This window comes from Panthera pardus, unplaced genomic scaffold (genome assembly GCF_024362965.1).
Source record: "Panthera pardus isolate Hobbes unplaced genomic scaffold, ASM2436296v1 HiC_scaffold_11, whole genome shotgun sequence".
Lineage (NCBI taxonomy): Eukaryota > Metazoa > Chordata > Mammalia > Carnivora > Felidae > Panthera > Panthera pardus.
In genome coordinates, this window is record NW_026526666.1 from 28,463,241 (window position 1) to 28,479,138 (window position 15,898).

The window sequence follows — 15,898 nt, forward strand, 5'->3', positions numbered from 1 at the left end:
TTTTCCTTTTGGGGGATACTCTCCTCTAGGTTTGGTATGAAAGTTATAATAAGTTCATGGAATAAATCAGATTGTATTTTATCTTTTTATTTCTACAAAATTTTGTCTAAGATTAGAATTACCTCTTGAATATTTGCTGGGATCCATTCCTTTAAATAGTCTTATCTTTTTGTCTTGTTTTTTGGGAATAGTAACTATTGATCCTACTTATTGAAGGCTTATAGACCTTTTCAGGTGTTCTGTTTGTTCTTGAGTCTCATTTGGTAAGACGTGTTTGCTTGGGAAGACACATTTCATCTAAACTTTCAAATTCATCACTTAGAATTGTTCAGGGTGTCTTTTTAAAAAATTTCTTTTTACTAGGTCAATATTTAGGTCTTTTTTCATTTCTAATAGTGTTTATTTGTGTTTATGTTCTTGAAAAGTGTTTGCAGAAGTTTGCCATTTTTTTTTTCAGAGGTTTGCCATTTTTATTAATATTTCTAAAGACTGGATTTTTCATTTTTGTTGGTCCTCCATGTTGTACCATAGTTTTCTATATAATTTAGTTCTGTTATTATATCCTTTTATTATTTGTTGCTTGGGTTTCATCTTTTTTCCCCTTTATTTGTACTCCTACCTATGTTTTCTTTTCTAATATATTTTTTATTCTTCAGTTCCATGCTTTTGACTTCCCTAGTGATTGCTTGTTTGACTCAAGATTTGTTTACAAGTATGTTTTGTATTTCCAAGTGTATAGATTTCTGGTTCACTTCATTAGTAGTTTATGTCATTCGTTTAACGAAATTGCTTTGTGGTCACAGACTGTAGTCTGTAGAGTCTTACTTATATTAGATCAAACTTCTTCATTATACTGTTTGTATCTTCTATATTCTTTCTAGTTGTGTGTATCACCTGATGTTTCAAATACTAACAAATAGATACCTTCTCTTGTGATTGTAGATTTGTTTCTCCTTAGATTATGACAGTTTTTTGGCTTAAAATATTCTGAGCCACTTTTAGAGGGACACACAAATTTTTAATTGTCATTTTTTTCTAGTAAATGAATCTTATTAGGGGCACCTGGGTGGCTCAGTTGGTTAAGCACCAGACTCTTGATCTTGGATCAGGTTATGATCTTATGGTTTGTGAGATTGAGCCCTGCATCGGGCTGTGCACTGACAGCATGGAGCCTGTTTGGGATTTTCTCTTTCTCTTTCTCTTCTCTCTCTCTCTCTCTCTCTCTCTCTCTCTCTCTCTCTCTCTCTCTCTGCCCCTTCCCTGCTTGCTTGCTCTCTCTTAAAATAAATAAACTTTACAAAAGTTTAAAATGAATGTTATTATATACTGACCCTCTTTATCTTTCAGGATGCATTTTGATTTAGTCTATCTTAATACAGTTATCTAAGATGTTTATTTTATTTTTTAAGTTTGTTTATTTATTTATTTAGAGAGAGCGCGCAAGCAGAAGTGGGGGAGGAAAAGAGTGAGAGGGAGAGAGAGAGAGAATCCCAAGCATGCTCTGCACTGTCTGCACAGAGCCTGATGTGGGACTCAAATTCATAAACTGTGAGATCATGACCTGAGCCAAAATGAAGAGTCGAATGCTCAACCGACTGAACCACCCAGGCACCTCTAAGCTGTTCTTTTTCAGTCTCTGCCTTATTTATCTTTTTCCATCTTTTTAATTTCAGCCTGTTTATATCTTTGATAAACTGCATATAGATGAACATTTTTAAAAATCCAGTTTGACACATGGTTGTACAACTCTGACTGTACTAAACTGCTGAAGTGTAGGTACACTTTAAGTGGGTGACTTTTATGTGTATGTCTCAATAAAGCTCTAAAAATGGAGTCCCAGTCTCTTTTAGCAGTCATGGTTAGTCTATGTTTGATGATTCAGTTTGGATTAATATCTGTCACCTTGCTAGCTATTTCTGTTTGTTCCATCTGTTCTTTATCTTTTCTTTTTCTATTTCCTCTTGGATTTATTGGGCATTATGATTCCATTTTATCTCCACAAGTGACTTCTTTATATTCCTTAATTTTTTTTTTTTTTTTTACTGGTTGCTCTATGTTTTTTAATATGCACCTAATGAGAGCTAATCTTCAAATAATATTCCTCACATGTAGTATAAGGACCTTACAACAGTATATTCCCAGTTCTTCCTCCTATCCTTTGTGCTATTTGTTGTCATATATTTTGCTTTTACATATAGTACAAATATGTCATATGTGCTACTAGTCTTGCTTTAATCAGTTACCTTTCAGAGAAATTAAAAAAAAATTTAATGATATTTATTTCCTTCAATTATTCCATTTTTCAGTATTCTATTTTTTTGTACAGATCCATGTTTCTGTCTGGTGTCATATTCCTTCTGCTTAAGAAATCTCTTTAACATGTCTTGTACTGCTGATCAGCTGGCAGTGGATTTTTAGTTTTGTTTGTTTGGGAAAGTATTTCTCCAATTTTAAAATATATATTTGCTGGATATTGAAATCTGGGTTGTTGTTTTTCCTTCAACACTTAAAGTTACTCTTCTTGTCAGTAACCATGTAAACCAGAATTCTGTTATAATTTTTGTTTATCTGCATGTAATGTGTTTTATCCTCTGGTTACTTTTAAGATTTTCTCTTTTGTTTTTAGCACTCTGAATATGAAATGACTTGCTGTATTTTTTGTTTTGTTTCCCTCTGAGTTTCTTGGACCTGTGGATTTCTATCTACCATGAAATTTGGAAAATTCTTGGTTATTCTTCAGATATTTCTTCTGTCCGTTCCATATTCTTTTCTCCTCCTGGGATTCCCATTACACATACGTTAGATTATTTGATATTGATAGTAACTCTTCGATGCTCTTTTCTTTTTTCTTCTCATTATTTGTTCTCTTTGTGTTTCAGTTTCTATTGTGTTAAATATTTCTATTGATTTATCTTTAAGTTCACTGATTCTTTGCTCCACTTTGGGAGTTGTCTGATGAGCCATTGAAGGCATTCTTCACATCTGTTACTGTGTTTTTCATTTCTAGCATTTCTGTTTGATTCTTACAGTTTTCATTTCTCTGCTTATATTAAGTATGTGATCTTGAATGTTTTTAACCTTTCTCTTAGAGCCTTAACATGTTAATTACAGTTATTTTAAATTCCCTGTTAGGTAATTTTAATATCTGTGTCCTGTATGAGGCCAATTCTGTTGATTGCTTTGTCTCTTGGTAGTGTTTGGTTTTTTCTTTTTCCTATGCTTTGTAATTTTTTGTTGAAAACTGAGTGTCTAGTGTAGGACAGTAGACTAAGGTAAGTAGTTTTTATGCCTGGAAATGGGCATACCTTTTCTTCTGGTAGGCCTTTAATGTGGGGGATTTGAGTTAATATAGTCAGGAGTTGGGCTGGTTTTGAGGTTTGTTGTTTCTGTGGTTACCCTCATTGCACCACAGGCTTCAAATTCCTCTAACACTATCTTATTTTTAGATTAGGGGCTGGTTTGCCAGAGGCTTTTCTCAATGTCTTTTAGGTCTTCCATGTGTACAGCACTTCAGAGAGTGCTTCAGAGCGTTTTTGCTCTCTCTCACTTTTATTTAACAGTTTTTTTCCAATTTCAATTTTTCGCACTTTTCCGTCTCCAGCAGTATTCCACTCTTACTTGTTACAGGAAGTTGGAGGGCCAGAGTGTTCCCCATTGTTTTGATAAAGCCTCAGTCTTAGGCTGCATTGTGCCCCTGGATCTGGCGTGTTTGACTTTCTTAGTGCTCCTGCCCTACCACCAGCTATATAGTCCTAGGCCCAAAATATAGTCCTGTCCCTTTCTCAGATACGGTGGTTTCCCCAATGTTCTAAGGGCACCAGTGTTTCTGATAGTAACGGATGAAACCTTTTGTTCTGTAGAAGAAATAAGCAAGGTTTAGTGCTTCTGTATTGGCTGCTGTTCTCCTCCCTCAAGCCTTTACTATGGAGATCTCTTTCTCAAGGCTTTCATCCATCTTTTTTGTGTGTACCTGTTGGGGTCCATGAAGAAAAAGTGTACAAAAGCTTGTGAACTGTTTTGCTCCGTTAGGCTCCACACTCTCTAGCCAGCCAATACTTGGCCTCTGGCTAAATTATTCTTAACAGTTTCTGGCTTCATCTGCCCTGTCTGTCCTTAGATTTGGGGTTAGTTTGTTGCCCTGTGTGCTCACCTCTCTGGTTTCAACAAAAGTCATTAATCGAGAGTTTGGCCAGCTTTTTTTTTTTTTTTTTTTTAATTGAAAGGGTGGAAACAATCCTCTTTCTACTCTATATCCTCATCAGAAATCAAAACTGTTTATTATGATATATTTGAAAATTTTTTACTTCATTTCTTTTTTGTGTTTTTTTTCCTTTCTTGCTTTTTATTGGATTTAGATGTTTCTTTCTCTTCTGCTAGTTTGACTTTTATAATTCCATTTGTTTTCTATTAGTGTTTATTACCTGAAAAAAAAAAAGTCTCATCTGAGACTAAACAGAGTTTGATGTTGATAATTATCTCCATCTTCCTTTAAAAGTGTGTAAGGGCCTTAGAAGATCTCTATATGCTCTTCTTCCATTTCCAGTCTTGTATCTTACTATTATACATTTTTTATATCTCTAAATTATTAGACATTATTATTCTATGGAGTCAGGGCTTATTTGGATTTGTCTACTTGTTTGCTGCGTTTTTGCTCTCTCTCACTTTTATTTAACAGTTTTTTCCAATTTCAATCATGAATTGTAAACTCTCACTTTCTTAAAATAGGTGTACTTTTTCGCACTCTTATAGTTTAGCTAAATGTACTGTTGTAGGATGAAATTTATTTTTTTAAGCACTACAGATTTTTCCTATTGATGTCTGATTTGTCTCTTCTTCTTTTTTTTTTTTTTTTAGTTATTTATTTTGAGAGAGAGAGAACGTGCTAGCAGGAGAGGGGCAGAGAGAGAGAGAGGGGAGGAGAGAGAAAACCCCAAGCTGGCTTTGCACTTCCAGCCCAGAGCCCCTTGTGGGGCTCAAACCCATGAACTGTAAGGTCATGACCTGAGCTGAAATCAAGAGTCAAGTACTTAAGCAGCTGAGCCCCCCAGATGCTCCTGTCTCGTCTTCTCTTTAGCATTCTGTTTTGTTAAAATGTATCTTATTGAGGGTTTATTTGTATTTATCCTGTTTGGAATTAGTTGTGCTTCATGAATAGTAGATTCATATATATATTTCTTCCAGTTGTAAAAAATTCTCAACTATTGTTGTCTCTTAGACCATTATATCTAATCTTTTTGTTTTCTGTTTTATCTTGCAACCCCTACTAGGTGTATTTTGTACCTCCTTACTCTCTTTACCTCTTCTGGGACACTATCTTCAATGTATCTAATCTCCTATTTAATCCTTTAATTAATTTTTAATATGTTTGGCTATATTAACTTCTAGAAAATGTATTTGGTTGTTTTTCAAATTTGCTAAATGTTTTTTGATAGTTACTTGTTCTATGCTTAAGTTTTTCCTTCCTCTTTTTATGTCTAAAAAAATTAAAGGGGCGCCTGGGTGGCTCAGTCGGTTAAGTGGCCGACTTCGGCTCAGGTCATGATCTTGCAGTCTGTGAGTTCGAGCCCCGCGTCGGGCTTTGTGCTGACAGCTCAGAGCCTGGAGCCTGTTTCAGATTCTGTGTCTCCCTCTCTCTGACACTCCCCGTTCATGCTCTGTCTCTCTCTGTCTCAAAAATAAATAGACGTTAAAAAAAATTAAAAAAAAAATTAAAAAAAAATTTTTTTTGATGTTTATTTATTTTTGAGAGAGAGACAGAGCATGAGCAGGGGAGGGTCAGAGAGAGAGGGAGACACAGAATCCAAAGCAGGCTCCAGGCTCTGAGCTGTCAGCACAGAGCCCGACGCAGGGCTCGAACCCATGAACCACAAGATTATGACCTGAGCCGAAGTCGAATGCTTAACCGACTGAGCCACCCAGGCGCCCCTATGTCTAAAAATTTTAAACAAAATATTTTATATAAAGTCCTTACATGATTATTTTGTTATCTAGAGTTTTAAAAAAAATCTGTCATTGCTATCCTTTTTTCTACTGTTTCTCACTCATCATCAATTTGGCGTTTTGTTTAATGTGTATAGTTTGTGATGATGGGTCATGGACTTGTATTGAGTGGTGCAAGGAGGAGTTCTATTTGTGGGAATTCTTTGCAGCTTATGTTGAAGGTGTGTCCCTCTCAAGTGTGGTTATTTGTTTAGTGGTAGGAGGAAAGATAGTAAAAAGAGGTTGTGGAACATTTTGTATGTAAGTACTAAGTACTTGAGCACTAAGAAGTTCACTGTTTATTTTGTAGACATATAGTGAGTCAGGAAGATGAGTAAAAGTAAGGATGAAGAAACCCAGAAGTGGTAGAATGTTTTGGAGTTTAAATCTATTAGATGATGTGGATCTTTTTATTAAAACCCAAGGCAGGTTTGGGACACCTGGGTGGCTCAGTTGGTTAAGCGACTGACTTCGGCTCAGGTCATGATCTCGCAGTTTGTGAGTTCGAGCCCTATGTCAGGCTCTGTGCTGACAGCTCAGAGCCTGGAGCCTACTTCAGATTCTGTGTCTCCCCCTCTCTCTACCCCTCCCCTACTCACGCTTTGTGTCTCTCTGTCTCTCAATAATAAACAAACGTTAAAAAAAAATAGCTCAAAAAAAAACTGCAGGCAGGGTCATTTTCATAGAGTGAGGCAGAATAGATATAATAATAGTAACAACCAAGGATTTATTAAGTATCTGTTAAATTTCAGGCATTGTGTGAGACTCCTTGCATAAACTTTTTTCATATGACTGCTACAACATAGACTTTAAATTTTTTAAAGATTTCATTTATTTTTGAGAGACAGATATAACACAGACTTTAAATTCGAGTGGTAATATCTATGCTTATAACAGTGTACTGAAATTGGATGGGATTAGATAACTTTACTATGGGTGAAAAACTATAAAATGAGGAGCCAGATTTTCCTGTCTTTGGTTATAAAATCCCTACTGTTTCAGACCCCTAATAGAATATTTTGGGGTTGAGAGAAATCAGGCTGCATGAAGCTTGAATGGGAAGACTACCTCATGTCAGTCAACTTAAGGTCTATATAATTTCTTAGCATGTTCTATAATTACAATAAATTAAGCAGCTAGCATATATTGAGTTCTTACTATATATTAAGGCCTGCTGCATGTAATCTCTCATTTAATACTAAAGACAACTAAATGAAAAATTGGTCTTATTTTTATATACATTTTTCAGATGAGGAAATAGAGACTCAAATATTATAACTAGTTTAGATAATGACCAAATAACAAGTCAGAGTTCAAAACCAGTCCATGCTCTATAAAAAGACTGTGCTGTACATGGGAGGAATGTAAAAGTGCACATGACACATTTTATGACATCAGGGATTTTACAGTTCAGTAAGTGGTGATGGTACTTTTCAGTCAGTCTGTACTTTCTTTTGAGAACTGGAAATAGTCAAATTCATCATATTCCTGTATCTACTCATTTGTGTGACACTGCCTGTTGCACAATTTAATACCTTCAAGTTCTGTGTAAACATCCTTAAAGTTTATAGATATTTATTGTATAAATGAAAATATTGAGCTGTAGGAAGAGGTTTTGATATGGACCTTAAGTATTCTTCTGGATGGCTTGATTTTTTTTTTTAATTTTTTTTTAATGTTTATTTATTTTTGAGACAGAGAGAGACAGAGCATGAACGGGGGAGGGTCAGAGAGAGAGAGGGAGACTCAGAATCGGAAGCAGGCTCCAGGCTCTGAGCTGTCAGCACAGAGCCCGACGCGGGGCTCGAACTCACGGACCGTGAGATCATGACCTGAGCCGAAGTCAGACGCTTAACCAACTGAGCCACCCAGGCGCCCCTGGATGGCTTGATTTTTAAAGCACTTGTATACTTTTTTCTTTTTAGTATTTAAACTACTTGTTAAAAAAAACTTTATCTGTAACTAATAATAACATTTTATATAATGTTACTGAGGTATAAAATGGAGAGGTAGAAATATATAAGTTTTTTCGGGTCTTTATAGTCTGAGTATTTATATTTTTAATTACTAGAATCAGATCAATAGTAACCATCTTCGAAGAGCAGAACAAGAGGTGATCAGTCTACATGAGAAGGTGCAGTATCTTTCTGCACAGAACAAAGGACTACTTACTCAATTAAGTGAAGCAAAGCGCAAACAAGCAGAGATTGAATGCAAGGTAAATATATCAACTACCTAATGTTTTTGTGAATATAATAATGCCTTTTTGTTTTGTCTCATTATTGTCTTAAAACCAAATAAAACCAAAAAGAACTAGCTTTGTTTCCAACTTTTCCTGAACTTGGTTTGGTGGTTGCTTTCAGACAAGGTTAACTCATCATGCCTTGAGGTGGATTTCAGGCAGGAAACTTCATTTTCACCTATTTGGTTAAATGCTAGTGTAGGGAATTAAGTTAGCCAGGTGGTTGAAAATTGATATCTCTGTACAATTTTTATTTTGACTTGTAACCCTTTAAAAACGAAGTTTTAAAAATCGTAACCAAAAAGATAGGTAATGTAGAGAGGTTAGGGCAACTCTGCTTTGATTGGTACCTTATCAGTAGACATTCAGTATTGATAAATGTTTTCTGGGTAGAAAGCAAAAGAAGTTTGTATATACCAATGGGTTGGGGAAATTGTGTGCATTTCCCATTACTTTAATTTGTTTTTTTTTAATTTTGTGTGTGTAAAGTGTTTGGATTTATAAAGCATCAAAAAATATTTGAATGCAAGTAAATTTTTTCTTGAAATTAATCTACAGTATAACAGTGGTGAGAGGGTGAGGGGATGTGGAGTGGGGTAGAAGGAGAGAGAAAGTGAAAGAGATAGTGTATGTGTGTTTGAGAGAGAGAGAAATAACTAAAGAGATGACTGTGATCTGAGCATTAGAATGGATTACTGAAGACAAGTTACGGAATTTTAAAAATAAACTAGTCATCCATCTTTCCATGGTGAGATAGCAGGAATGATGCCCTTTAGAGATTTCAGCCTTATTATTCTATGATAAGAAATAAGACTTTCAATGGCACATGTAAAGCTGTAATTCCATCAACTTGTTCTGGTGTCATTAAAAACCAAGAGTGAAGCTTGAATGGTTTATCAGTGTCACTGAAATCCAGAGATGAAATTACATCCTAATAAATATGCATGGCTGTTACAATTTACACTGACAGAAATCTGTAGGCAGTACTGAAATTTGTACTAACTTAAAATTAGTACCTCTGGAAAGTTATAACTAGACTAATTTAAAAATAAAGTGATGTGACATGAGGTTGTATCAATTTGATTCGTCTTTCTAATGTGTGATTGAGTTTTTATGATGCTATATCGTCTATGCTGACTTATTTTTAATAAAGAACTAAACTTAATCTTTTTTCATTACTGGTGTAAGTTTTCCTTAAACATTGGTTGATAACACTATGACTTGATTTAATATTGCTCCTCAAATGCCTTAGTAACTTAAGCTAAGTAAAGTGTCCTTTGGAAATAAATATTTGTTGAATTTGCTGATGAAAATATATATACATATATGTATTTTTTTAATTTAAGCAATGGGCTCAGATTCAGAATTTTAGAGAATTTTAAGAACCAGTATATATTTTGTTTAATCTTTAGCTGTTCATTAATAAATCTGTAAAATAGGTTAAAGATGCTGATTCCCCTGTCTCCCCCTGTGTTTACACTGTATATTGATTTATTCAATCTTTTGTAATACCTTTTGTAGATTTTGAGAATGACCAGTGTGTTGTTACCCTAGCACCTAGTACATTCTAATTAAGTGTATATATTTACCTTGTTATCTTGGAATAGTTCAGGAACAAACCTTAACTTTTTCAAGCAAGCTAGTCCTTTAATTGTGTAAATCTGATTAATTTTCATTTATTTTTTTAAGGTTTTTATTTTCAGAGAGACAGGACGTGAGTGGGGGAGGAGCAGAGAGAGAGGGAGAATCTCAAACGGGCTGCGCCCTGTCAGTGCAGATCCCTAAGAGGGGCTCAAATTTACGAAACTGTGAGATCATGACCTGAGCCAAAATCAAGAGTCAGATGCTCAACTGACTGAGCCACCCAAGCACCCCTTATTAATTTTCATTTAGTTCTACATGATTATAGCTTATAATTTGTTGGTAAATAATTATTCAGGTTCATTTTATTTTTCATTTATGTAAAATATCAGGATACTGTTTTTAATATTAATGTTATTTTCTCTCTATAACTGTGTTTGAATATTCCCACTTAAAAATGAAACTAGTACAAGTCTGTGATCTCCAATATGAAAAATCAGAATACTCTGAAACCCAAACGTTTTCTCATAAATTTCACACACATTCATTTGGATAATTTTTATTGTATCCCACTTGGTGTGTATTTTTATACTTTACTGTTTCATTGTGTTTAACACTGAGCATACTGTTTCATTATGGGTGTTGTTGCCACTAGAGAATACTAAGGTGCCACTAATACTACTAAGGTATGTACCTTATTACTTTTCTAAAATCTAAAAAATCTGAAGTTCCAAGATACACCTTGTGCCTAAGATTTTAGTAATGAGATTATGGGATTTGCTACGTAAATATAAATTTGAAGATGACAAATATTTTAAATTTTCTGGTTCTACAAATATAGAGAGATATATAGACATAGATATATGTATGTCCATGAGAAAAGATGTATTAATTATGAATTTGCAAAATTGTATGATAAGAAATTTTAAGTGAGGAAAATCAAAGTATTTTACTATGATTATAACATTATGCCTACATGGAATAATGATAGGAAGGAAACAGGAAGAAAATAAATCTGTTGCTTATATATAATATAAATTTTGCTAGCTTAATACATACTCGTAATGCTTTGATTGTTTAACTGAGTATAAATCAAAGCAATCCGTCCCCTTTTACCTCATTCTGTTTCTGATTCTACCACATACCCCTTTTACTTTTTGTTAGGTAACTGCTTTTATTATTTTCTGATATATCCTTTTAGAGTTTCTTTTAGGCAAATACTAGCAAGTAAAAATATATAATTTTTCTTTTCACTTTTATTTATTTATTTATTTAATAATTAAAAAAAAATTTTTTTTAACGTTTATTTATTTTTGAGACAGAGAGAGACAGAGCATGAACGGGGGAGGGTCAGAGAGAGGGAGACACAGAATCTGAAACAGGCTCCAGGCTCCGAGCTGTCAGCACAGAGCCCGACGCGGGGCTGGAACTCACGGACCGTGAGATCATGACCTGAGCCGAAGTCGGCTGCTTAACCGACTGAGCCACCCAGGCGCCCCTCTTTTCACTTTCTTACATGAAAGTTAACATACTGTATGCTCTTCTTTTTTTATTTTTATTTTTATTTTTTGTCACTATATTTTGTAGAGCTTTCAATAGCAGTGCTTGAAGAGTCTTATTAGTTTCTAAGGTATATTGTTTTCCATTGCATGGATGTGCTTAGGTGCTTATTGGTGTGCACATGGATTGTTCCCAGTGTTTTGCTGTCACAGGCACTGTATAGTGAATAACCTTATACATATATAATTTCAGACATATAGAGTTATATCTACATATTCCTATAGAGGTATATCTATGTGTTCCTGTAATTTGATTGTTTGGTCAGTGGGTAAATATATTTGTACTTTCATAGATTTTGTCAGATAACACTCCTGACAGTTGTGCCATTTTGTACTTTGACCAGCAGGGCATGATAATACCTGTTTCTCTATTGTGTTACTTACAAAGTATATAGCCAGACTTTTCATTCTAAATAGATGCTATTTTAGGACATGTTTTGTATATTTTACAACAGTGATTCTCAAATAGGATTGGGAGGAGGTGAGATTATGAGACTTCAAAGAAGGATGGCATCTAATTATGTATTTGTCAAATACTTGGGCAGCTTTTATTTGTCAGTCTTATAGGCACTGGGGATTCAGTAGTGAAGAAGGTGGACACAATGTTTAGTGAGACAGTAAAGTAAAAAATACATAGGATTATCACGAATGATGTATTATAAAGTGGGAGGTAAGGAGAATGGAGTGCTAGGAAGTGGTATCAAAGGTGGGACGTGAAGAATAGGACAGAAGCAACCATATGAAGAGCCAGGGGAAGATCCTCACATGAAAAAGGTCACAAAGTTCAAGATCCAAAAGCAGGAAAGAACTGTTTGCTGAGACTTCTATAAAGCGAAAAGCTAATGAAATAAAGCTAGAGAAGCAGGTTGGGATTCCACTTCTTACCATGTAAAATTTTAGAGGCCATGCTGTGGGAGGCCACTGAAGGTTTTAAGCAGGAAATCAACTGACTTTTTTTTTTTTTTTCTGTTTTGCTGTATTTGCTTCAGATTTCTTTTTTTCACTGTTAATTTTGAAATATTTTTATGTTTACACAAAAGCAGCAAAAATAGTACATAGAGTTACCATATGCCTTTTAATCAGCTTCTTCTAATGTTGACATCTTACATGTTAACATCTAACATGGTACATTTATCAGTACTGAGAAATGAATGATGGTACAATGTTATTACTAAACTATAGACTTCATTCAAATTTCCTCATTATATCTCCATCTCTTCCATTCTGTGACAGTTTCTTAATGCTTTCTTATCTTTCCTTACCTTGACTATTGAAGAATACTGGTCAGATATTTTGTAGAATATCCCTCAGTTTGGGATTGTCTGTTTTCTCCTGATTAGACTGAGGTTATGTATTTTAGGAAAGAATACAGAGTTGAAGTGTCCTTCTCAGCACATCATATCAGAAGACACTTCGTATAAATATATCTTACGGTTAATGCTGGTAACCTTGGTCATTTAAGTTGGTGTCTGCCAGCTTTCTCCACTACAGAACTTTTTTTCTCTTATACTCAGTTCATTATAAGCAAGTTACTAAGTCCAGCCTGCAGTCCGATGGCAGTCAGGGGTGTTAAGCCATACCTCCTCAAGGAAAAAGTATTAGGGGCGCCTGGGTGGCTCAGTCGGTTAAGCATCCGACTTTGGCTCAGGTCATGATCTCGCGGTTCGTGAGTTCGGGCCCCGTGTCGTGCTCTGTGCTGACAGCTCAGAGCCTGGAGCCTGTTTCAGATTCTGTGTCTCCCTCTCTCTCTCTCTGACCCTCCCCCGTTCATGCTCTGTCTCTCTCTGTCTCAAAAATAAATAAACGTTTAAAAAAATTAAAAAAAAAAAAAGGAAAAAGTATTAAAGAATTTGTGGGTATATGTTAAAACCACCACAGTAATTAATAAATATTTGGGGGGAACTATTTTAAGACTATGCATATATGCTTAAAGTTTCAGCAACTAATTTTAGCATTTAAGCATTTATTAGGGGATATTGCTTGTAGCAATTAATGTAGTTATTTTTTAAAGGAATATACATGCCATTGTGTGTGGAGGTAGGTTTAAGGTGAGGTTGGAGAGAGATGTGATATGAGATCATCAGGAAATAGCACAGGACAGAGTAGCTAGCTTGGGCCCAGCTTTTAGCATTTAAATAAAGAGAAATAGATAAATTCACAATCTATTTTTATAGAGAACCAATAAGACTTGGTGATTAGAGAGGGGGAAGATTAAGGTAAATTTTGGGTTTTTTACTTGATTAACATAATTTCATGTAATTTATAATATACATTTGAAAGTATTAATAAATTTACATAGCTAAATGTATATGTAATTTACATAAAATAATTTTGATTAGTATAATTTTTATAAATTGTTAATTAACATTAGTAAAGTAGTAGTTCTCTATTACTATTTTTTTTTTTTAGAAGGCAACCTCTTAATTTTTTTTTTAATGTTTTTATTTATTTTTGAGATAGAGAGAGACAAAGCATGAATGGGGGAGGGTCAGAGAGAGAGAAAGGGAGACACAGAATCTGAAGCAGGCTCCAGGCTCCGAGCTGTCAGCACAGAGCCTGACGTGGGGCTCGAACTCAATGGACTGTGAGATCATGACCTGAGCCAAAGTCAGACGCTTAACCGACTAAGCCACCCAGGCGCCCCTCTATTACTATTTTTTAATGTTTATTTTGAGAGAGAGTGAGTAAGTGCATACGGGCTGGGGCAGGGCAGAGAGAGAGAGGGAGAGAGAGAATCCCAAGCAGGCTTCTGCTTGTCAGCACAGACGACTGACGAGGGGCTCCATCTCATGAACCATAAGGTCATGACCTGAGCTGAAATCAAAAGTTGGATGCTTAACTGAGCCACCCAGGCACCCCTGTATTACTTTTTAAAAAATTACTTCTAAAACTTAGTGGCTTAAAATAGCAATAAGCACTAATATCCTAGAGTTTCTATAAATCAGAAATTCAGGAGCAGTTTAGCCGGTGCTCTCTAGAGTTTAGAGTTTAGAGTCTCTTATGAGACTGCAGTCATTTGAAGGCTAACCTGAAGGATAAAGTGTTTTAGGTGGCTCTCTCCCATGGTTGGTGCTAAATTTCTCCTAAGGTTACCACCCTGTATATTTTTTATACTAATGATTGCTAAATTGCAACTGAAGTAAATGGAGGAGTAAAATATTTTTGTATACTCTATATTTCTCTAAAGTATTTTTTTCATATTTTGTTACTTCTGGATCAGTATAATTTGGCACAGATATTGTAGAATACAGTTTGGGGGTTTTTCTTTATGAAATTTTGAGGTAGTAGAGTTAAATATTATACTTTTCCTAGGAAAGTTAGAATTATGATATAATCTAATTTCAGTTCTCTTTAGCATAATGTAAAAATTCATTGACATTTATTGCCTCAGAAAGAATATAATTTTTAAATATTGTCTAGCTAATATACTCTCTGAGCATCCATATTGCCTGTTAATCTGTTGTCCTCATTAGGTATTTGAAAGTTGTCAATATTTGTTTTTTGTTTTTTTTTTAATTTTTTAAATGTTTCTTTATTTTTGAGAGAGAGAGAGCAAGAGAGAGAGAGTCAGCATGAGTGGGCAAGGGGCAGAGAGAGTGGGAGACACAGAATCCCAAGCAGGCTCCAGGCTTTGAGCTGTCAGCAGAGTCTGCTGTGGGGCTTCAACCCATGAATCATGAAATCATGACCTGAGCCGAAGTCGGATGCTTAACCGAGTGAGCCACCCAGGCTCCCCAATATTTGCTCTTACATAAAAAATGAGCAGCTTTCACAGTCAACAGTGATACGAATTTTTAATTAATTAAGTTCATTTTTATTTTAACATTTTATGCAACATTTACTTATATGAGTGGTGTTTATTTTTATTTATTTTTGAGAGAGAGACCATGCACGAGCCAGGGAGGGGGATAGAAAGAGAGAGAGGGAGACACAGAATCGGAAGCAGGCTCCAGGCTCTGAGCTGTTAACACAGAGCCCAACGTGGGACTCAAACTCATGAACTGTGAGATCATGAGCTGAGCCAAAGTTGGACGCTTAACCTACTGAGCCACCCAGGCACCCCATGAGTGGTGTTTCTCAATGCTTAAAGATGGAATGTTATTCTATATATTTGGTCTTCATTTTATATCAAGTTCAGGAGATAATGGCAATTTTTTTCTCTCATTTAATCTATTTGTTTTTTAAATTTGAAGCAGATTACAAGTGTTTATGTTTTATTTTTGGTTTATTACATGGTTTATTTTTGGTTTATTTTGTTTCTTCCCTAGAACAAGGAAGAAGTGATGGCTGTGAGACTCCGGGAAGCAGATAGCATAGCTGCTGTGGCTGAATTACAGCAGCACATTGCTGAGCTGGAAATCCAGGTACCATATGAAAATGATAAAGGACACACAAAAATAAGGCAATAGTTTCTCCTTCCCTCTGCCCCTTTCCTGCACCATTTACATCTTCCTCCTAATAACTGTGATTGTTATTTTTTTGTGTTTGTTTCTGTTTTTTAAAATTTTTTTTAATGTTTATTTATTTTTGAGAGAGA

The 15,898-nt window shown here is 35.1% G+C and overlaps 1 protein-coding gene across 10 annotated transcripts in view; it reads left to right on the forward strand.

Moving 5' to 3' along the window:
* The window catches only part of EVI5 (ecotropic viral integration site 5), a 241,354-nt gene that overhangs the window by 155,663 nt on the left and 69,793 nt on the right, over positions 1 to 15,898 (forward strand). For all 10 annotated transcript variants that reach the window (XM_019437920.2, XM_019437919.2, XM_019437921.2 and 7 more), the window contains 2 exons: positions 8,051 to 8,197; positions 15,630 to 15,725. In XM_019437920.2, the coding sequence (XP_019293465.1) occupies positions 8,051 to 8,197; positions 15,630 to 15,725 (243 nt within the window). The remainder of the gene's footprint in view (positions 1 to 8,050; positions 8,198 to 15,629; positions 15,726 to 15,898) is intronic.